Below are 22691 nucleotides of genomic sequence, written 5' to 3' on the forward strand. Positions count from 1 at the left end.
GGTTTATTTATTGATTACGTTCTTTGGCCTCCCATCTTACCCCAGGGTAACTCTGGGCAGCTTCGTACATTAGTCGGCCTTCCTTGTGGAGCCTTACAAGAGTTTGGGGTTTTCTGCTTCCTGAATTTTTGCCTAATCGGTCAGCAGAGGTCACAGAATTCTTAATTCTCAACGCCTCCCCCCCCCCCCCCATTTTGTTGCACAGCTGTGAAGGGATCTTGGCAAAGTGGCTTCTTCGATCACGGATCATTCGCAGAGATCATGCAGCCCTGGGCCCAGACGGTGGTAGTGGGCCGAGCCAGGTATCAGCCAAGGGTGGGGACGAGTGGGAGAAGGGATGGGAGACACACACACCCCGCCTGAGAGACCTTGCACTTTAAAGGAAACTGGACCTTCTTTTCCTGCCCTGCCTGGTGCACAGCTGCCCAGGAGGCGTGAGAAAGAGTTCAATACCCCCCAAATCTTTGTTCCCAAGTTTTAAAATGTTAAAATCTCTATGCTTATGAAATAAATAATGGCATATAATGGGTGAACAGAGCGGTCAGGCAGGAGGGAAAGCAACTAGAAGGCTTGGCTGCATAGCTAGAGGTGTCACAAGCAGGAGGAGGGAGATTGGGATCCCGCTGTATAGAGCGCTGGTGAGACCCCATTGGGAATTATACTGTGTCCAGTTCTGGAGACCTTGCCTACAAAAAGAGATGGATCAAATTGAACGGGTCCAAAGACGGGCTACAAAAAGGGTGGAAGGTCTTAAGCATAAAACTGACCAGGAAAGACTTCATGGACTCCATCTGTATAGTCTGGAGGACAGAAGGGAAAGGGGGGACACGATCGAAACATTTAGATATGTTCAAGGGTTCAATAAGGTTCAGGAGGGAAGTGTTTTTAATAGGAAGATCAGAAGCCACGTGAGAAAATATTATTTGACTGAAAGAGTAGTAGATGCTTGGAACAAACTTCCAGCAGACGTGGTTGGTCAATCCACAGTCATTGAATTGAAACCTGCCTGGGATAAACATAGATCCACCCTAAGATAAAAGACAGGGAATAGTATAAGGGCAGGTGAGATGGACCAGGGGGTCTTTTCCTGCCGTCAATCTTCTGTGTTTCTAGGATTCGTTGACCGCTTGCATTGAGCACATGTGGCCCTAATCTGAAGTCCCGATTGATCTTGGCAGGCTCGGAGGGATCCCAGTGGGCGTGATAGCCGTGGAGACCCGGACGGTGGAACTGGCCATACCAGCTGATCCAGCAAACCCAGAATCGGAAGCAAAGGTTGGGCCTTGCAAAACTCAGACCCTTTGGTCCCGCGGGGCCTCTGGTCGGCTGATCCGTCCATCTCGCCCTCTTGTTTTCTCTCAGCCTCCCTAGAACAGGGTTTCCCAGCCTTGGCCACTTGAAGATCTTTGGACTTCAACTCCCAGAATCCCCCAGCCAGCGAATGCGGAGTTGAAGTCCAGATATCGTCAAGTGGCCAAGGTTGGGAGACATTGCCCTAGAATACAGTTCTCCATCGCCTTGTGGTCTTCAGCCCTTCTGTGGAACTGGGCACATCCCCTTGCAATGTGTCCACCCGTAAATTTCACCCTTTATTTATTGATTGATTGATTGATTGATTGATTGATTGAATTTGTATGCCGCCCCTCTCCGAAGACTCGGGGCGGCTAACAGCAATAATAAGACAGCATATAATAATAATCCAATACTAAAAACAATTAAAAACCCATTAATATAAACAACCAAACATACACACAAACATACCATGCATAGAATTGTAAAGGTCTAGGGGGAAAGAGTATCTCAGTTCCCCCAAGCCTGATGGCAGAGGTGGGTTTTAAGGAGCTTACGAAAGGCAAGGAGGGTGGGGGCAATTCTAATCTCTGGGGGGAGTTGGTTCCAGAGGGCCGGGGCCGCCACAGAGAAGGCTCTTCCCCTGGGTCCCACCAAGCGGCATTGTTTAGTTGACAGGACCCGGAGAAGACCAACTCTGTGGGACCTAACTGGTCGCTGGGATTCGTGCAGCAGAAGGCGGTCCCTGAGATAATCTGGTCCGGTGCCGTGAAGGGCTTTATAGGTCATAACCAACACTTTGAATTGTGACCGGAAACTGATTTTGTCTTCCTTAGATCATCCAGCAAGCCGGGCAGGTCTGGTTCCCAGACTCGGCTTTTAAAACGGCCCAGGCCATCCGGGACTTTGACCGCGAGCACCTCCCCCTCTTGATCTTCGCCAACTGGAGGGGCTTCTCCGGCGGCATGAAAGGTACCCACGAGGCCCCCAGAGAGAGACAGAGAGAGAGACAGAGAGAGAGAGACAGAGAGAGAGAGACAGAGAGGGAGAGGGAGAGAGGGCTGGTGGTGGTGGTGGTGACTTCTCGGCCTCTGGTTGCAGACATGTACGACCAGGTGCTGAAGTTCGGGGCGCACATTGTGGACAGCATCCGGGAGTTCAAGCAGCCGGCGCTGGTCTACATCCCCCCGCATGCCGAATTGCGGGGGGGCTCCTGGGTGGTGATTGACCCGACCATCAACCCTCTCCACCTGGAGCTCTACGCGGACAAAGAGAGCAGGTGAGCGTCCGGCTGCACCCTCCCCTCCTTCGCGGTCAGGTCTCGGGCAGCTGAAATTGGTCCAAAGAGTTTCACCCTGGCTAGAGTGACAGCTGTCTTCATTTTTGCTGAAGACCTCCAGATGGCCTGCGTGTTGATTGGGGTTTCAGCATTAAGGTCTCTGCGTTGTTTCTTGGGAAAGTAACCTGTTCCTTATGAAGTTTAATCATGATTGATTGATTGGATTTGTATGCCGGCCCTCTCCGAGGACACGGGGCGGCTCACAACCTATCAAAACAATAAACATATCTAAAAAATCCAATTAATATAGCTAAAAAACTTTAAATAGACTGTATGATTGCATCCTAAGATTTTTATTAATATTGATTGTTTCTTCATTTATTAAGTTTTGTACCTGGTGATTCTTGACAAATCTGTATTTTCTTTTATGTCCACTGAGAGCATCTGCACCAAAGACAAATTAAATTATTCTATTCTGTTCTATTCCATTCCATTCAGGGGGGGCATCTTGGAAGCGGAGGGCACCGTGGAGATCAAGTTCCGGAAGAAAGAGCTGCTGAAGACCATGCGGAGGGTCGACGTCACCTACGCCCGGATCGCGCAGCAGCTGAGTAAGAGGAAGGCCAAGCCGGGACGGTTCTCCCCCCTCCCCTGCCCCTCCCCTCCCCTGCTGCCGCCAGTGCTGGCGCCCCTCTCTTTGGGAAAGTGGGGGAGCAGAGCTTCAGGCGGGGACCCCCTCCTCAGACCCCCCCCCTCCTCTTCCCCGGCCTGAGGCTTCCTGGCCCCCCCAACCGCCCCTGTCTGTCTTCTGGGCTGAGCAGGTTCTGCTGACCTCTCCCTGGTGCAGCGCAAGGAACTGGAGAAGCAGCTGAAGAGGCGAGAGGACGACCTCCTGCCCGTCTTCCACCAGGTGGCCGTGCACTTTGCCGACCTCCACGACACCCCCGGACGGCTGCAGGAGAAGGGAGTCGTTACGGTACGTGCCAGGCGGTCCTCGACTCACGGCCGCGGTCGAGCCCGGAATGCCTGTGGCTAGCGAGACACTTCTTCAGCAACTCCCCGGAGGGTCTCCCGAAGAGAGGTCGCCAGAGGTCGGCCGTGGGTTGCGCAGCCCCGAGTCGTCCCGTGGGGTGGGGGCTGCGTCCTGAGGGGCCTCTCCCGTTCCAGGACGTCCTGCAGTGGAAGGAGAGCCGGGCCTTTTTCTACTGGCGGCTGAGGCGGCTGCTGCTGGAGGAAGGGGTCAAGGCCGAGATCCTGAGCGCCCACAGCGAGCTGAGCAACAGCCACATCCAGTCCATGATGCGACGCTGGTTCCTGGAGACGGAAGGCGCCGTCAAGGTCGGGGACGCAGCTGGCGGGAGGCGGCTTCTTCTCTTGACCGTCCCCCGGCTCCCCCGGCTGAGTGGGTCCCTCTCTCCCTCCGTCTACCCCTCCTGCAGAGCTACCTGTGGGATAACAACCAGGTGGCCGTGGCCTGGCTCGAGAGGCACCTGAGCGAAGAGGACGGGGCAAAGTCGGCCATCCGGGAGAACATCAGATACCTGAAACGCGACTATGCCCTGAAACACATCCGGAAGTGAGCGCCTCCTTCTTCCCTGGGCAGCAGTGGGGGGGGGGGGGTGGCGGCATTCCCCGGGAGGCTCCCTGGGCAAACCTGGGAAATGAGGGAATTATCCGGGAAATCGTGAATAAATCAGAGGGGAAAAAACCAAACTGTATTAAAATGTTTAAAAGTCAGGGGAAAATCATATGTTTAAAAAAACCCCGGATCACGCTGCCTGGCAGAGTCAAGCAAAAATGAGCATAACTGTGGCGGCAACTTGCAGGATATTTCTCCACGGCTCAGCCGTTTGGTATGACGTCATCTACGACTGCGGCCTTCAGTAGATTGCAAGTGACAGGGAAATGTCAGTGAAATATCAGGGAATTTCCAAATTGGAGGGAGGGAGGGAAGGGAAGGAAGGAAGGAAGGGGAGAATGGTGGAAAGGAAATTGATGAAAGAAAGGGGGAGGAAGGAAGGAAGGAAGGAAGGAAGGAAGGATAGCAATGGCAGACTTATATACTGCTGCACAGAGCTTTACAACCCTCTCTAAGTGGTTTACAGAGAGCCAGCCTCTTGCCCCCATCAATCTGGGTCCTCATTCAACCCACCTTGGAAGGACAGGCGGCTGAGTCAACCTTAAGCTGGTGGTGAGATTTGAACTGCTGAACTACAGGTGGAGTTAGCTGAAGGAGCCTGCAGGGCTGCACTCTAACCACTGTGCCACCTCCAGTTGTGTTTTTGTCTCACAAATTCAGAAGAAACTTTTCACATTGAAGTCCTGGTGATGGAAGCCCCTCTTTACGGCCCTGTCTTCTCTCTTTCAGCCTGGTGGAGGCCAACCCCGAGGTGGCCATGGACTGTATCATTCACATGACCCAGCACATCACAAGCGCCCAGAGGGCTGAGGTGGTTCGCCTCCTGGCCACCATGGACAACCCGGCTCCCTCTTGACTTGGTCACCCGCCCCGTCAGAAGGGAAGGAGAAGGCCCCACGCTAAACCATTGCAGTTGGTGAGCTCCGTCCGGCTGTAGCTTTGCAGGACGGCCCTGGCTTGTCCCGAACCAGGATGGCCAGAGTGGGCAGTTCCCGGGATTGGCTGCCCTGCCCCAGTCGGCGGCCTGTGTTTTCCCCACCGCACAATGTCCATGGGAAACGTTTGCACCGCTCAGCCTAGAATGTGTGTTTAAAGGAAGTGCATTTTCAGCTATTGCCCAGGGTGATTATCTCTTGAGATAAGGAGTTCTCTTTCCACAAAGCGAATTTTAAAAATATGTAGTGGAGGGGGAGAATGTCAGTATCTACCACCAAGCCAAGACTTGGGGAAACTTCCCGATAGGCCAGACGGACAGGAGGCTGCCTGGATTAGCCTGTCCACTCCTGGGAAGCCTTTGAGAATGGAGACCCTCCTGGCTGTCGGGAAGCAGATTCCCCCCCCCTCTCCTGAAAAGGGAGAGGGCCCCCCCCCCCCCCCAAGAGAGGTATTTTGGGTGTCTGTCTTCAGAAAGAAATGGGGGGGGGCTTCTCCATCCTTGCTCCTAACTGGCTGAGATGTCCGATGGGCCAAGGCCGATAGTGGTGCTATTTATTTGTGGAATGGAGTGGACTTTGCCAGAGGCGAGAGGATGGAAACCCACTTTGAAAGGGATAAATCATCAGCAGGCTGGAAGTATGATGGGCTGTGGAACATCAGACGCACAAAACACACACACGCACACTTTTCTGAAGGAGACCTGGGACAAACGAGGTGACAGCTGAAGGTGATTTACGTTATCTTGGCAGGCTCCCTAATCCTTCACGGGCTGCGATTGTGCCTCCACCTCTGGCATTAATGCTTGAGTGGGCCTGGTATGGGATGACGGGGGTTTTCACCCCCCCAAAAAGAAAATAGGTCTATAAACCCCTTTTCCAGAGGGGCCAAATCCTGCTTTTCCTCGTTAGGAGAGCCCCGAAAAGCCCACGCCAAGGAGCTGTTGCTGGTGTTTCTCTTTGACTTTTGATACAGACTCCAGTGTTTGTTTCGTCTTTTGTGAGTTGGAGATTCATTAAAGGGGCCCTGGTTTTCTTAACGCTCCCAGTTGTGTTCCTTCATTCGCCTCCTCCCTCCCCCAGGAAAGACGCAAGATCGGATCGGCCTGGTGTGTGGAGGCCGCCACCGATTAGCCACTGTGTCTCTATCAGTAACACGTCTTTATTGTCCTTTGTTTCTGCACAAAGCTGACAGGAGTCAATCACGGGAGGATCATCAACACATCAGTCCACCCAAACAGGGAAGTACATTTTTCAAGGGGAATTTTTTTTGTGAGCCATTTCTGCCTCCTGCTCTTCTAGCGTCTTCAGACATGTAAGTCGTCCCCAACGTTACCTCTGGAATATTTGGGTGACAGAGGTTTCTGAAGAACGGCCCACGTGAGAGTCGTGTGGTAGGAGCCACGCACCCCAACTCAGTGGTGGCAAACCTATGGGACGGGGGCCAGAGGTGCCACGCGGAGCCGTATCTGCTGGCACGAGAGCCGCTGCCCTAGCTCAGCTCCAGCGCGCATGCGTGGGCCGGCCAGCTGATTTTTGGCTCGTACAAAGGCTCCGGGAGGGCGTTTTTACCCTCCCTGGCTCCAGGGAAGCCTTTAGGGCCTGGGGAGGGTGAAACAGGAGCCTCGTGGGCCACCAGAAGATGGGAAAGAGGCCATTACTGGCCTTCAGTGGCAGGGGCAGCTGTTTTTGCCCTCCCCGGGCATTGAATGATGGGTGTGGGCACTCACGCATGCGCGATAGAACAGGCCCACCCTCTTTCGGCACCCTCACTGCCCTCACTGCCTTCTTCCAAATGATCCAGACTGCAAGCTTTAAGCGAAGGCCACCTAGGCACTGGCCTGGGGAGGGGGGTGGGACAGGGGTTTAGGGGGAAGCACCCCCAGCCCTTCTTCCCCCGGAACAAAGGCTGCTCCAAGAATGCACACCTTCGCATTGGCGGGAGGGGGCGCTGCCAGACAAAGTGACCTCGGGGGACCTCCTCCTCTTGATCCAGCCCTGCCTGTACCTAGGGGCCTCCGGGAGGGGAATCCTAACCTTTTAAATAGGACCCTTCCCCGTTTTCCTTCCCCAGGGAGAGAAAAAGCCAGTGATCTCTGCCAAAGGCCAGAGAGGGCGGTAGCAGAGCTATCCTGCAACCCTTGGGGGTAAGGGTCTCTCTCTCCATGGGAGTTTTTGGAGCCCCTGGGGAAGGCTGGCTGGCTGTCATAGGAGCTGCAAGCCCCTGATGGGATGGCAGAGGGTTTCAGCTCACTTGGAAGGCCTTGGGCAAAGAGGAGGGCCCTGCTGGAGACTGCGGAACTCAGCGCCACTGTGCTAAGATCTCCAGCGCTACCTGGAGGGTCAAGAGGGCATCTTTGCACCTTGAATTGTGCGTGCAATTTTCTTGAACAATACAGTACTGTGTGGTCTCTTTTCTCCCAAATTGAATTCTGAGGCAATAGAAGGAATTATTTAAACTCTACAGTTAAAAAAAAAGGTGTTTAAAAATAAAGATTAGATCAAAGTTCACCTGGTACTGATAGGCTATTTGCTAAATCAGGAGATCTTACCTGCAATATGCGGTGTCTCCTATTAATGGTCCTTTTTTTAAAAACAAAACACTAAACCAAGATTGCTGCATGATATATTTCTAAGTAAAAATTCAGGGCTGAGCTGTAAAAAAGATGTATATATACATAACATTTTTTATGTCAGTTGTGGAAAAGCTCAGTGGCTAAAACTAGGCTTGGTCTTCCACAGAAGACGTTGCCTCTGCCGTACGTACGTCCAAAGTGCCTCTTCTCAAAGTGTAGTTTAAAAACATCCGAAGTAATTCTGGTGATTTTGCTGCAGTTTGAATAATTAAGTAAAAAAAATTATTACAGTGTTTTTCAAAAGTCAGTGCTGAGCATAAAAATCCCGTTTTTTGTTTTCATAAAAATAAATTATAAATAAAATTTACAAACAATAATACTGCTTAGCCCGAGAATCAAGAAACCTCCTAATCCTAAACTCTAGTATCAAAAATCTGTAGTAAATTCATTCATCTAATAATCTATTCAAGGTTGTTGTTGTTTTTTTTAAAAAATCTCATTTTGTACATTATTTGTCCTGGAACCCCCCAGGCCCTTTTCTGCTCTCGCTATTAAAAACATCTCCTTCTCAAAGTCTGAAACTTTATCCAAGCACCAATCTGGGTTAATGGTTTGCAGGGTCCAGCTCCTGCGAGGGAGTGGGTCTAGTGGTAGGTCTGGGGCTAAAATCCATCCCTCGTGCAGAATGTCTGAGACCTGGGAAGATGGTTTTGGGAGGTAGACAAGTCAGGGGTGGAACTAAAGAAAAGATCCCAAAGGACCTCGGGGGGAAGAACACCAATCAGCAACCGGAGCTTAAAAGGGCCCGGAACAATTTCACAGTAGTGGTGCCTCTACTTACGAACTTTTCTAGATAAGAACCGGGGGTTCAAGATTTTTTGGCCTCTTCTCAAGAACCATTTTCCACTTACAAACCTGAGCCTACGAAACTGTAACCGGAAAAGGCAGGGAGAAGCCTCCGTGGGGCCTCTCTAGGAAACTGTTGGGAGGAAACAGGGCCAGAAAAAGTAGGGAGAAGCCTCCGTGGGGCCTCTCTAGGAAACTCCTGGGAGGAAACAGGGCCAGAAAAGGCAGGGAGAAGCCTCTGTGGGGCCCCTCTAGGAATCTCCTGGGAGGAAACAGGACCGGAAAAGGCAGGGAGAAGCCTCCGTGGGGCCTCTCTAGGAATCTCCTGGGAGGAAACAGGGCCAGAAAAGGCAGGGAGAAGCCTCTGTGGGGCCCCTCTAGGAATCTCCTGGGAGGAAACAGGGCCGGAAAAGGTGGGGAGAAGCCTCCGTGGGGCCTCTCTAGGAATCTCCTGGGAGGAAACAGGACCGGAAAAGCCAGGGAGAAGCCTCCGTGGGGCCTCTCTAGGAATCTCCTGGGAGAAAACGGGGCCTCCACCCTCCCTGTGGTTTCCCCAATCGCACGCATTATTTGCTTCTACATTGATTCCTATGGGAAAAATTGCTTCTTCTTACAAACTTTTCTACCTAAGAACCTGGTGATGGAACGGATTAAATTTGCAAGTAGAGGCTCCACTGTACTTGTCAGTAGGAAGAGAATAAGAAAGGGACATAGCCAAGCCCACCGCCCCCAAAACAAAACCCCTGCAAAAAAATAGCCAAAGAAAGGGACCGGCTGATCTAAAGGCCAGGATGACATTGGGCAGTGGGGGCTTTGATTAGCTCAGAGACCCCTTACTAAAGGACAATTAATGGGGAGGGGAGTGTGTATTCCCTCCTTTGGATCCCGTTAATTTAAATCTTGTAGCCCCTTTTGATTTAGCTCCTTCCTTTTTTCCCCCTGGTTGCCTCCTCTCCCCCTCCCCCCAAAACTCCCCCCCCCCAATAAATTAAAATTTTATCTAGGTTCTGATGGAGAAGCAAGCTGCATGCTTAACACACGCACACCCCGTCCCCCAGCCTAGCAACACAACCAGATCTGTGTCCAAAGATGCCCACTCCCTCCAGAAGTCCTTAAAAGGGGGGGGGGTTATTCTACATGCGCAGTCTGCTTTTGTTTAGGATTCTGGAGACCGCTAAGGTGGTCTTGCAACACTGGTTGATGGGCTGCAAATGGAGGAGGCGGGGTCTTCACACAGTCAGCGTGGCCCCCACAAGGCCTGCTGGCCCTCCTTTTTTTGGGGGGGGAGAGGTGGAGCTGAGAGCGGGGAGGTTTTCAGAGCAGAGCGATGGGCTTGTTGCCTGGAGGGCCCCGTGGGTATTGGGGGGGGGAGACGGCATCCAGGGTGGCGTAGGTTGTGTAGAGGCCCGTCACTTGTAAGTCTGCAAAGGTGTGGTCACCAGCACCGGGCGCCGAGGGGAGGCCGGCAGGCGCCAGGTCGTAGTCGGAGAGGGCCAGGGGGGAGTTGCTGAAGGCCCCCAGCGTCTCCAGGTTGAAGCTGTCGTCATCCTTCTCCTCCCAGAGATTCCCTTCCACACAAAGGAAAGAGCGGTCAGACCTCCACTCCGGTGGAACTCCAGTGGGCAAAGCTGCTCTGGGGATTTTAGCCCTGGGACGCCCCCCCCCCCCCTGAACCCCTTCCCCTCCCCTGCTGCTTGACTCTCTGGAGGAAAATGGGTTTGTTTCTTCCTCCCCAGTAAATAAAGCGGCTTTAGAGCAGGTGGCAGGATTTTGAACTCTGGTCATCTTGGCTTGAGCAATTAAGCTCAGACCATACTGCCGCATGAATCCCAGCGACCGGTCAGGTCACTCCAAGTAAATCAAACGTCTGTGAAATCAAACTGTCCACTTAGGAAGCAACACTTATTGACTATCTATCTGTCTATCTATCTATCTATCTATCTATCTATCTATCTATCTATCTATCTATCTATCTATCATTATCTATCTATCTATCTATCTATCTATCTATCTATCTATCTATCTATAGAGAGAGATATAGATATAGATATATAGATATATATGTTTTCGTAGATTTTCATGGGTACAGGTATGATGGTCTTGGTATATTCGGGTTTCTTCCCTACACAGGAAGAAACCCGAATATACCAAGACCATCATAGATATATATAGATATATATCTCAGTATCTGAAGGTTTAAGCCTAACCAGCTGTTAGAAGGGAATCATAACGTTAGTGCTGGAATATTTCCCTCCGTAACCCCATTTTCTGGGCCAGCCCTTCAGGAGACCTGCAGGTAGCTCAGCTGTCTACGCCGCCACTGTTCCCTCCCGCCAAAGCAGCCTGAAGACAAGAGCCCCTGCGGAGGAGGACCCCTGCCCACCACTCGGCCCAGCCGCTGGCTTTGAGCCTCTTTCCAGCTCCAGCCCCACCCCGACCCCCTCCCTCACCTTGGAGGGCAAAGTCCATGATGCTGGGGTCGAGGGCATCCACCTCCGTGCTCAGGTCAGTCATCACGCTGAGGAAATCAGGGGCCCGGCCGGCCAGGGGCTGAGGGAGGGGGCTGTGGTGGACGCTGGGCAGGGCGTGGAGGGGGGGCGTCTGTGCAGGGGCCGGCGAGTCGGGGGCCAAGCAGGCCTGGGGCTGGATCTGCCGCTGGAGCCGGACGGACTGCAAGGAGAGCGTTCCCATCGGCTGGGGGGGCCCTTGCAGCGGGCGGCCCTGAGCGGTCACTGCCCCGTGGCTGCGCATGGACGCTTCGGCCTCCGCCAGCTTGCCAGGCCTCCTGCAGCCAGCAGGGCGGTCAGTGATCAGCTTGTCCAGTTCCTCTGCAAGGGAAAACGGACGTCTTGAGTGCCTTGCGAGGCAGGCGGAAGGAGGGAGGGAGGGAAGGAAACAGGAGAGGAAGGAAGGAAGGAAGGAAACAGGAGAGGATGGATGGAAGGAATTGATTGATTGATTGATGGGATTTATATGCCACCCCTCTCCGAGGGCTCCGGTCCAATCCCTCCCGCAGGGCCTTGGCGCAGGAGGGAAGGCCGAGGGGAGCCGCCCTCACCTGGGTTGGCCATGCTCCGGTGAATGGCGGCCAGGTCTTTCCGCTTCCACTTCTGCATCTCCTCCTCCATCCTGTCAATCTTGGCCGGGTTGAGGGCCCAGAGGCAGCCCTTGCGCGAGGAGCTGCTGGCCTTGTTCTCCACCTTCTCGAAGCACTTGTTGAGCGAGAGGTTGTGCCTCACGGAGTTCTTCCAGCCGTCGGGGGCTGTCTGTGGGAAGCAGGTGAGCCCTCGCACACACACACCCCAGGCACACAAGCCCGGTGGCGTAGAGCCCCCAGGTGGGGGTCTTGGGCGTGCTTTATTGTTTATATTTGTTTGCATTTCTACGGCACCCACTCCAAAAAGCACTCAGGGCAGCTAACAATCGTCATAAATACGAGGACAATAGCAGTACAACAATGATAAACAGCAGTACAATAAAATATACAATATCCTAGAGGCCATGCGTCCATACAGCCATTCCTAACTCGTTGGGTCTCTGGGCCTCTGCCGAGGGCTGAGAAAAGGCCACCGAGGGGGTTCGCTGGTGCTCAGACTTCCTTCCTCACCTTAAAATAGGGGAAATGCTCCTTCATGAAGCCGTAGATCTCGCTCACGGGCAGGCTGCCGGTCTTGCTGTTCTTCAGGGCCATGGCGATCAGGCAGCTGCCAGGGGGACAGTGGAGGAGGGTCATTTGTCCAGCCCCTGGCAGCATTCCCACCCTTTGAAGGCCCCTCCTGATGCAGTGGAGTTTCCCCCTCCCTGCCTGGCGGGCCCTTGAGTCTGACTCACCTGTAGGAGTAGATGGGCTTGGGGTAGTGCTTGGCGTGCAGCTCCTGGGGGGCGTGAGGGGCCAGGCGAGGCTGGGAGAAGTGCGGGTGGCTGCCATAAGAGGTGCTGTAGATGGTCACTGGGTTGCACTGCGGGAGGGAGAAGTCCGAGTCAAAATAAAAAGATGGAGCGTGCAGGGGGGGTGGAGTGGGATGAGAGGATGTGGCCCCTCCCTGCAAAAGCTGCTCGGAACACTTCAGGGCATCCACCCACCCAGGCAACCATCAATCAGCCAGGGGCTTCGTAGTCCCCACCAATTATTTTAGCCTCTAGTCTCAATGGTGTTGGGAGTGACCCTTGTCCACCTCAGGCCATGCCTGGTTCTGGAGAGGATGAGCCAGACCCCTCAGGGTACCCTGGGCGCTGCCAGAGGAAGCTGAGAGCGAGAGTGAGGCAGTGTCTGGGGGGAGCCAGAGGGGGCTGATGTGACATTGGGCGATTGGTCTCAGTCAGACAGTGAGGAAGACATGTTGGTGGAAAACAACTGGATAAATCCTCGCTAGAGAAGAATGGCCAGAAGGCGGGAGGGGATCCAGAGTGAGAGGTATTAATCCAGAGCCTTAACTCTTTGAGGTGTGATGTCACTTCCGGGCTATATAGAGGAGGGGGTCTGGGAAATGGGGGGGTGGGCTTTCAACGCTTGTTACACGGAAGAGCCGAGAAACGGTGGCGTGGCTGAAAAGGAATCCTAGAAACCATGGTCGCTGTCTCCCAGTGCGTTCTGTGCTGTGCAAAAGTTCCCCGTGAGCTTCTGCCTGTGTTTTGATTGATGGGAAGAGAGTTATCTCGGGAGGGGGTAAGGAAGGAGTGTTGGCACGCTGCCCAGACCCCAAGTCGAGGCTGCTTTTTGTAAGGAGGTAGATTCGTCTCCTTCATACGCTACTTAAACTCTGCGTTGCAATCTGTGTGTCCTGCTTGGGCCTTCTCCCATGCGCAGCTGAACCTGTCCACACAGGACATGAACTAAGTCGTGGCCAGGTCCCTGAAAGTTGTGCTGTGACACACAAACACACCCCGAAGCCTTACCTGCTGCGTGCTGTGGGTGATGGTGAAGATCTGCTGGGTGTGGCAGGAGGGAGGGGGGAAGAGCGGGGAGGGCTGTGGCTGGAGGCTGGGGGAGGGCTGCCCCCCCACCACGTACGGGCTGATCTGCGGTGGGAGGGAGAGAAGCACAAGCGTCAGTTGCGCCCCAAAGCCCCCCCCCCCCCAGGGCCCATTGATGAGGAAGGAGGGACCCTCTTCTTACATCGTTTTCCTGGGGCGAGATGGTGCTGAGTCCCAGAAGGTTTGGGGACACGCTGGCTTGGAGGTGAGGCGTCGCTCTTGGGGGGCCCAAGGTGTGAATGGCACCTGTCATCCAAAGTCAGCAAATAAACAAGGAGAGAAGCAACTTAGAACTAAGGAGGAATTTCCTGACAGTCAGAACAATGAGTCCGTGGAACTGCCTGCCTCCAGAAGTTGTGAATGTTCCAACACTGGAGGTTTTTAAGCACAGGTTGGATGACCATCTGTTCTGAAGTAGTGTCATGTGTCCTGTCTAAGCAGGGGGTTGGACTAGAAGACCTCCAAGGCCCCTTCCAATTCTTTATCCTATCCTAGGAAGGAAGGAAGGAAAAGGAAGGAAGGAAGAGGAAGGAAGGAAAAACTGATCAAGGTATGAAGCAACCTAGAACTAAGGAGAAATTTCCAGACAGACAGGCAGAACAAGAAGCAATGGGTGGAAACTAAACAAGGAGAGAAGCAACTTAGAACTGAGGAGAAATTTCACAACAGTCAGAACAGTTAATCAGTGGAACTGCCTGCCTCCAGAAGTTGTGAATGCTCCAACACTGGAGGTTTTTATGCAGATGTTGGATAACCATCTGTTCTGGAGTAGTATCATGTGTCCTGTCTAAGCAGGGGGTTGGACTAGAAGACCTCCAAGGTTGTTGTTGTTGTTGTTAAGGCTGTTTTGACCCAGTTCATTCGCTCTTTGCTGTTTTAGCCGCTAGGTCCCTCAGCCCAGTGGGGGTCAAATGCAATGGAGGCCCAAGAACGAAAGGGGTCACGGGCTCTTCTACCTGTCTGCTGCAGGGCCACATTCTGGGGAGGGATGCCAAAGTCCATCCTTTCGCTGGTCATCTGCTGCAGCCGAGGGACGTCCACAGAGGTCAGCCACGAAAGGGACTGCAAGTCGCCCGGGAGGTCATCTTCGCTCAGGTGTGAGGAGGGGTCGGAGCCCAACAGCCTACGGAAGAATTAACCTGGTTTTATTGGTGTCCTGCCCTAAAGGTAAGGCGGGCACAGCAGCACCTGTTCTGACCACTAGGCTCTTACTCCAGGCTCCGCTCTATGGGGCTCTCGTGCTGCGTAGGGGAGGAAGCAAATAGGGGGAGGAGGAGGAAAGTGTTTCCTATCGTGCAGAGAAATATAATACTACTCAAAGGCCTAAAGTTGGAGGGCTGTGCCCCAAATTCGGCTTGAGAATAAACCGTTTTGCAGGATGTTTCTGCAACTCCACCAAAGTCACGTTAACTTGAGGTTGGAGTTGCGCATCCCAGCCAATGCCAGAAATAAATATAATTTAAAATAGCGAGAAGGATTTAAAATAATTCTGGAATATTGCAATGCCCCCTCTGCATTGCCCGAGGCTTTGAAACGCTCCCTTCAACTGTCCAGCTGCCCAACAGAACTTCCTGGTGGAAAGCTTCTGGGCCGTTTCCCTCCCTTCCGGGCGGCTTAAGGGACTACAAGGCCAATTGCTGACCCGCCCACCCGTTCTCCTGCCCCCCCTCCTCCCGGCCTTGTTTTCTTCCTCATGTCCTGTATTGGTGTGGCAATAACCAACATTGCCATGGTTACACTTCTACAGTTATTTTGCAGAGCCGGCCCGAGTCTTTTCCATGCCTGGAAAAGGACATCAGGTGACCAGCCGGGCTGCCCGGCCATTGGCCCAACTGTAAGTAAACACCGGCATCGGAGGGTTCAAAACCAGGGAGCCACCCTTCTCCTGGGCAACAGTTGGTGGCCCTGCGAAGCATTGTCAGCCCAACAGCCATTGTGAGGGGGGAGGCGGTGGGCGGGCGGCACGTGCCGGCCTTTTGTTTTTGGAGATCCTGGCTTAATTGTCCCCTCCTGCCCAGCCCACCGCCCCCTCCCCCCCTTTTTACCAGTTGCCCATTAATCTGCCTGAATGACACAGGAGACACACACACACACAAACCCCGTGCCATCTGCCGCTCTCCAGCCCAGCACGACAAAACGAGTGGGGTCAAGGGGGTGGGGAGGGTCAAAACCCACAGCAATGGCCTCCTGTCAGGGACCACGGCCCCCACCGTCCGTCCGGTGGGCTTGGGCACCGTCCTGGGTGGAAGCAGCTTTGGTCCCTGGTTATTTGCCTGGCAGCAGCCTCAAAAGGTTGTGGTTGTCGGTGTTCACCACACTACGGGGGCACTTGGCATGCGGCAAATGTCATGGCATCTTTGCCCTGCGCCACCTCTTCCACCAAGTGGCACCCTGGCTGAGCTGTTGTTGTTAGTATATTATTATTTATTAATTAATTAATTAATTAATTAATTGTATTTCTATGCTGCCCCTCTTCAAAGACTCGGGACGGCTTACAACATATAAACTCCCCCAGTAAATTACAATAAAACTAATCCAATTAAATTTAAAATTACTTGGCTATCTAAATCCCTAAATCAATTCAAATCAATCACACCCATTCGTACAAGAATCATACAAAACACTTGTCAGCGAAGGGGCCGAGATCTAATCCCCCCAAGCCTGATGACACAAATGAGTCTTTGGAAGGCGAGGAGGGAGGGAGCAGCACAAATCTCCGGGGGGAGCTGATTCCAGAGGGCCGGGGCCCCCACAGAGAAGGCTCTTCCCCTAGGTCCTGCTAGCCAACATTGTCTAGTTGACGGGACCCGGAGAAGGCCGACTCGGTGGAAACTGACCGGTCGCTGGGACTCATGTGGCAGGAGTCGGTCTCGTAAGTAAGTTGGTGCCTGCAAGTTAGTTGGACGTGTGAAAATAGAACTCTGGAGAACAAATATTCCGCTTCTTTGAAAACTTCCCCACTAACCTTCTCCCTCAAAACGGCCCTTCCTTATTTTTCTTATTCTTCTTTTTAGAGCTCCGTGTGTCTAGGGAAGGAGGGGGCTTGGGGGTCTTACTGCCGCCTCTGAGAAAATGATCCCATCTTGCGTAGGGCTCTTCCTAAGAATTCCCGGGGATTCTTTCCGGCAGAGCCCTAGCCGTCTCTCCTGACACTCGTCTAAATCAATTGTGAGTCTGATTAGCAGACTTTTATTATCAGATTTCCCCATAGAATTGTGGGGCTATTTCTCTCCCCTGGGGGAAATTCCTGGCTCTGATTATTTACCCCAAGGGACTTGGGACCGTTTGCCTGCCTGTTCACAGCTGATCCCGGCCTCTTCATTCTGTCCTGCCGGGGGAGCCCTCCCCAGGGGTGTGGGGGCAGTTGGGGGGGGAGTGAGCAGAGAAGTCTGCTTGCCTCACCCATCAGTTGAAACAGGCTGATGAGCCAGAGTGAATTTGCCACCGAAGAATTGTCACTTTAGCTGTTGGAAACATAGAAACATAGAAGACTGACGGCAGAAAAAGACCTCCTGGACCATCTAGTCTGCCCTTATATTATTTCCTGCATTTTATGTTAGGATGGATCTATGTTTACCCCAGGCATGTTTTAAATTCAGTCCCTGTGGATTGACCCACCACGTCTGCTGGAAGTTTGTTCCAAGGATCTACTACTCTTTCAGTCAAATAATATTTTCTCACGTTGCTTTTGATCTTTCCCCCAACTAACCTCATATTGTGTCCCCTTGTCCTTGTGTTCACTTTCCTATTAAAAACACTTCCCTCCTGAACCTTATTTAGCCCTTTAACATATTTAAATGTTTCGATCATGTCCCCCCTTTTCCTTCTGTCCTCCAGACTATCCAGATGGAGTTCAGGAAGTCTTTCCACCATTCTTGTAGCCCATCTTTGGACCCGTTCAATTTTGTCAATATCTTTTTGTAGGTGAGGTCTCCAGAACTGGACACAGTATTATTCCAAGTGTGGTCTCACCACCTGTACACACACAGAGCCTTTTGGAGGATGGGAGCCTCCCGTTTTAAGGAATGCCTTTTTAAAATCTACGATCATTTTATTCTCCATTTACCCTCATCCACACTTAGACACGGGCAGCCTTTTCCTTCTCTTTCTTTCTTTCTTTCTTTCTTTATTTGATTGATTGATTGATTGATTGATTGATTGATTGATTCCTTGTTTAGTGGCAGATTAAGAAGGATTGTGCTGAGCCGCAGCCTTGCTGCTCATTTTTCCCTGGGCGGCTGGGCAGAGGGACCATCTCAAGACCCGACCCCAACCAAGCCCCCCCAGAGCAGCCTGCTCCGTCTGGGGCTGGATTGCGCTTCTTAGCTGCTCCTGAATGCTGGAGGGGGACAGGCAGTTCGGTCAAGGCAGGCCACCACCACCTCTCTGCCCACGGAGGGACTGCAGCCCTTGGCTGAATGGGAGACTCGGTTACGGCAGCGTTTCCTTTTGAGGGTCCCTCCGATTTCTCACCTGGCAGCTCCCTCTGTACGGAGATGATCCCCAGTCAATTCTCCCTGGAACAGAGGCTCCTTAATCCCTCTAAGTGAGGAATTTAAGCGGCTGGACTCTGCCCCTGGCTATAAGCGAGAGAAGAAGCCTTTGCCTCCAACTGAACGGGTCCAAAGACGGGCTACAAAAACGGTGGAAGGTCTCAAGCATTAAAATTATCAGGAAAGACTTCATGAACTCGTTCTGTGTAGCCTGGAGGGCAGAAGGGAAAAGGGGGGACACGATTGAAACATTTAAACATGTGAAAGGGTTCAATAAGGTCCAGGAGGGAAGTGTCTTTAATAGGAAAGTGAACCCAAGAACAAGGGGGCACAATCTGAAGTTAGTTGGGGGAAAGATCAGAAGCAACGTGAGAAAATATTATTTGATTGAAAGAATAGTAGATGCGTGGAACAAATTTCCAGTAGACGTGGTTGGTCAATCCACAGGAACTGAATGTAAACATGCCTGGGATAAACATAGATCCATCCTAAGATAAAATACAGGAAGTAGCCTAAGGGCAGACTAGATAGACCAGGAGGTCTTTTTCTGCTGTCAATCTTCTAGGTTTCTACCTCCGTTTCGCTTGGACTCATTTCTCTCCGTAGAAATGTTGGTGGACAATTGCAGAGTTATCCATTCTGCAGCATCCGAGCCGCTCTTAGTCTGCTGTGGCCTTTTCTCTTTCTCTCTCTCTCTCCTTTCTTTCTCTCTGTGGTTTTTCCGCCTGTTTTTTAACCCTGACTTTGAAATCGGCTTCCCGTCCTGTCTGCCCGCCCCACAGAAACCCTCCAAGTGAAACAGAAGCTCATTCTCCTTGGCACAATCCCCCCTCCCGTCCGCTAATTGGGGGCCGGTCCTTCACCCCACCCCCACCCCGCCCGCCCGTGGAGCCCCCAGACCTCGGGGTTCCCGCCCTGCGCTGTGGTGACAGGAAGAAAGTAAATTGACCTGATAGAATTTGACAGGCCTATTCTCCTCTTCAACATCGGTCAGTCTGGAAGGTTTTCTTTTACATAATCTAAAGTGGTTTCTCATGAAACGGAACAAATGCTACAGCGCTCTTTGGCCACAACGGTCTGGGTTTTGTAGGCCATTTCTTGCCACTTGTAAACAGGGTCATGGCTGGAAAAATGACCGCAGTGAGAAATTACAGCTTCATTTTTGAGACACGGGGGAAGGAAGAGGAAGAATTTGAGAAACAGGCCTGTTTGTAGAAATAATCATAGTAGTAGTAGTAATAATAATAATAATAATAATAATAATAATAATAATAATAATAATAATAATTTATTAGATTTGTACGCCGCCCCTCTCCAAGGACTCGGAGCATTTTTGCAATAACTAAGGTGGCTTGTTTAAAGGCTGCCTTGGACTCTAATATAAACTAAGCTACAAGTGTCTTTTTTAACTTAGAAATAACTCGGACTTCATCTGCCGATATGGGATCTAAGCAGATATTCACCTTCCTTATGCTGGGAGTTACAAATTCTGGCCCACGTGGTTTTCATTTATTCCATTTATTCTCCCAAAATCTACTCTGATCAAACTTGGCAAGTGGACATAAGTTACAGCCTGCACTTATCAATGGGGAGGAATGGTTAAGGGCAGCCTGCCTGAGCTCCCCGTGGAAGGTCTCTTGGCGTAATGGCGGACGCTGTATGACCGCTTGTGGGGAGGGGGCGGTTATTTCTCTTGCGATGGGGAGATTTCAGATCAGGTAGACGGGGGGGGGGGGTTGTCTTGAGTCTGCAGGATCTAAATCCCTCTTGTTATCCTGACATCACCCAGAGCAACTTCAAAACTGGGCCGTGCTGGAGTGAAGAGTTAATTCCCTTCCCCCCCCTTCCCCCCCCCCCGCGTGGGGTCAGTTGTGTTTCGGGGCGGGAAAGACTCTGAAATTTGGACAACACTTCCCCCGATCTAGTGGGGCCTCTTTATCCACGTTTGCAAGACGGAAAAGTTACAAAAACGTTTTGGACACTTAGAGGGCAAGGAGTATCCTTTGAGCAACTCCAGAGCCAAGTGGATCAAGGGGGGGGGGTCTACCGAGAGGTTTCTCCCCCGGATTTCCATCTGGAAGGATCTCTGACCGTCCAGTGATGCCCAACAGGGAAGAAGGCGGCTTTTCGGGCATCCTGATCTTCCACCATTACAGGTTTCGTAAATAACGGCCCAAGTGGAATTCAGATCAGATTGGCAGCTAAGAGACTTTATAGTACAAGACAAGTTTGCCAGGAAGGAAGGTGGCCCTTGGAACCACTTGCCACTTCTGAGACAGACTTCAAGGTCAGCCCCGAGTAGATTATGCTGCAGTAGTCTAAACAATTGGTGGATCATTGTGACTCACCAGCAGAACAAAGGGGATTGGGGCCAAAGTAGCCTCCCCCCCCCAATTCTCCAGAAAGACCCCTAAACCTCACTCTCGGACTTCCCAGGAACTGTGTTCGAATCAGACCGGACTTCCAGACTTGGGGAAACCCATCATCCAAGTTCCATTTCTCACTGCTAAGTCTTGGCTAGGAGGCCCCAGGGGCCCACGACCTCCCCCGTCTGGGAGGAAGGGAGGGGCCGGCAACCCCACAAACTCCCTCCAGCCTGGATTCCGGGGGGGGGGACCTGGCCCGGCTCCTCTATCCTTCTCCCCACCTGATCCCAAATGGAATTGGGTTCAGAAAGGGGAGGGGGCCTCATTCCAGACAAAGCAGAGAGAGGGCATTTTGGGGAGGGATGGGACTCTGACGAGAGAAGGACCCTTTCAGGCCACCGGGACTGGACCAGATTGGGGAGTCACACCAGGGCAAATGGTCCAGTCGGGAGAAGGGCTGATGGGGGCATATTTCCCTCTGTGACCTGCTTGGGATGCAAAGTGGACTTTCCGAGGGAGGGAAAAAGTGGCCTTGGGGAGGAGGAATGGGGACCGGCTCCTCTGGCTGCAGCAAGGAACCAGGGTCCGGCAGGTGGAAGCCCTTAGGGCACTGATGGCAAACCTATGGCACGGGGGGGGGAGACCCACACAGAGCCTGGCGCCCAGTTGGTTTCCAGCTGGCACGGAGGAGGCTGGGGGTGTTTGCCTTGCAGGGAATTGGGGAGGGCATTTACCCTTCAGCCCCCAGGGGAGGGTAGACAACGGGTCTAGGGCACTTTGGCCACTTGAGCCTTGGCATTCGCTGGCTGGGGAATTCTGGGAGTTGAAGTCCAGATATCTTCAAGTGGACAAAGTTGGGAAAGACTAGTCTAGGGGGCCCAGCAGAAGTTGGGGAAGGGGCCATTCCCAGCCTCCAGAGGGAGCGGGGGACCATTTCCACCCTCCCCAGGCATTGAATCATTGGGGTGGCCCCCAGCGAAGACCTCGACCGGGCCGGGACTCCGGGGGGGGGGGGAAACCCGGGAGAGGACTCGGGGGGGTGTCTCACCTGTAGTCCTGCGGGGGTCCCGGGTTCCTGGCGAGACCGGCCATGGCGAAGGGGGGGTCGCTCTCGATCATGGCCCGCCTGCGGTCGCTCTCCAGCAGTTCAGCAGGTGGTGGGGGGGAGAGACGGGGGGGCAGGTCCCTTCGAGGCCCCCTTCTGCTCTCCGGCCGGGGTGGCTGCTCTCCCGGGCGGGGGTTGCGGCGGGCGAGGGGCGTCCGAGGGAGGCAGCTGGCCGGCCGGCCGGAGCAGCGTTTTTAAATTTCCCTCGCCGGAGCTGTCCAGCTGGAGCATGCGCGGACGAGGCCCGAGAGGCGGGGGGAGTGGGGAGAGGGCTGGTGGGGAGAGGGGCGGGGGGCGACCCCTCCCCTGCTGGATGGAATACGGGGGCTGGTGGGGGGAGAGGGGCGGGGCGGCGGAGGCGGCCGGCGCAGACCCCGGCTCATTGAGGACTAGCCGCTTGCGGGGGGGGGGGCAGGCGAGGAGCGCGCGGCGGCGGGGCCGGTTGGAGGCGGCTGCTCGCTCGCCCGCCTTCCTTCCCGCCTCGCCCCGCCGGCCGCGCTCTCGCCCGCCCGACACGGCGGGAAGGAGCCCGCCAGCCGCCGCCTCGCCCCTCCCGGTGCTCTCCGCCCGGCAGGTCCCCCCCCCCCCGGCCAAGTCTCCCCTCCCCAGTCTTTGGCTGTGGGTGCTGGGGAGTGTAGTCCCCGTGCAGTTGGGAAGTCCCGTTTGGGGAAGGCTGCCGGCGCTGCGATGCCCCCGACCCCCTCCCCTGCCGGACTCCTCGCCCGGGCTTTCCCTTGCGGAGGGGGTCAGTGTGGCCGAGGGTTACCTGTCCCCCCCCCCTTTATCAGCTTCCTTGATCCCCCCCCCCAGTCGTTCTCTCTCCACAAGGAAAGTGGGGCCTCCCCCCAAATGGCTGAGCTTCTCTGCTGAACCCCCTCCCACTCCCCAATTTGATGCCCCCCCCCCGTCCCAGCCCAGACAGGCTTAGAGAAACCTAGAAGATCCACAGCAGAAAATAGACCCCCTGGTCCATCTAGTCTGCCCTTATACTATTTCCTGCATTTTATCTTAGGATAGATCTATGTTTATCCCAAACATGTTTAAATTCAGTCCCTGTGGATTGACCAACCACGTCTGCTGGAAGTTTGTTCCAAGCATCTACTACTCCAGTAAAATAGAGACCCTCTGAAAGTTCTTGGTAGTTTTTCTGCTCTTGCTCTGTCGGGAAAGATGAGAACTCACCCACCCCCT

General features: G+C 53.4%; 2 protein-coding genes across 3 annotated transcripts in view; one reads left to right on the forward strand and one right to left on the reverse strand.

Annotated features, from left to right (window-relative positions):
- The window catches only part of ACACB (acetyl-CoA carboxylase beta), a 48249-nt gene extending 42069 nt beyond the window's left edge, over nt 1–6180 (forward strand). Inside the window, 9 exon segments of the mRNA XM_070763342.1 lie at nt 206–302; nt 1179–1275; nt 2127–2262; nt 2392–2569; nt 3068–3180; nt 3391–3545; nt 3737–3907; nt 4009–4145; nt 4938–6180. Of these exon segments, the coding sequence (XP_070619443.1) occupies nt 206–302; nt 1179–1275; nt 2127–2262; nt 2392–2569; nt 3068–3180; nt 3391–3545; nt 3737–3907; nt 4009–4145; nt 4938–5064 (1211 nt within the window). The 3' untranslated portion in view covers nt 5065–6180.
- A 1580-nt stretch (nt 6181–7760) lies between these two features.
- On the reverse strand, nt 7761–21556 carry FOXN4 (forkhead box N4). 2 transcript variants are annotated; one of them, XM_070763344.1, is made up of 9 exons: nt 21444–21556; nt 14493–14659; nt 13679–13782; nt 13459–13581; nt 12394–12521; nt 12170–12266; nt 11621–11828; nt 11013–11390; nt 7761–10130 (listed from the first exon to the last, which is right to left on the reverse strand). In XM_070763344.1, the coding sequence occupies exons 1-9, from the start codon at nt 21512–21514 to the stop codon at nt 9877–9879; spliced, it is 1530 nt and encodes a 509-aa protein (XP_070619445.1). In that variant the 5' UTR covers nt 21515–21556; the 3' UTR covers nt 7761–9876. The 2 variants fall into 2 exon arrangements, with proteins under 2 accessions (XP_070619445.1, XP_070619446.1); XM_070763345.1 differs by lacking the exon at nt 21444–21556 and adding an exon at nt 14749–14915.
- Between the last annotated feature and the right edge of the window lie 1135 nt (nt 21557–22691).

The sequence above is a fragment of the Erythrolamprus reginae genome, chromosome 10, assembly GCF_031021105.1.
Source record: "Erythrolamprus reginae isolate rEryReg1 chromosome 10, rEryReg1.hap1, whole genome shotgun sequence".
Lineage (NCBI taxonomy): Eukaryota > Metazoa > Chordata > Lepidosauria > Squamata > Dipsadidae > Erythrolamprus > Erythrolamprus reginae.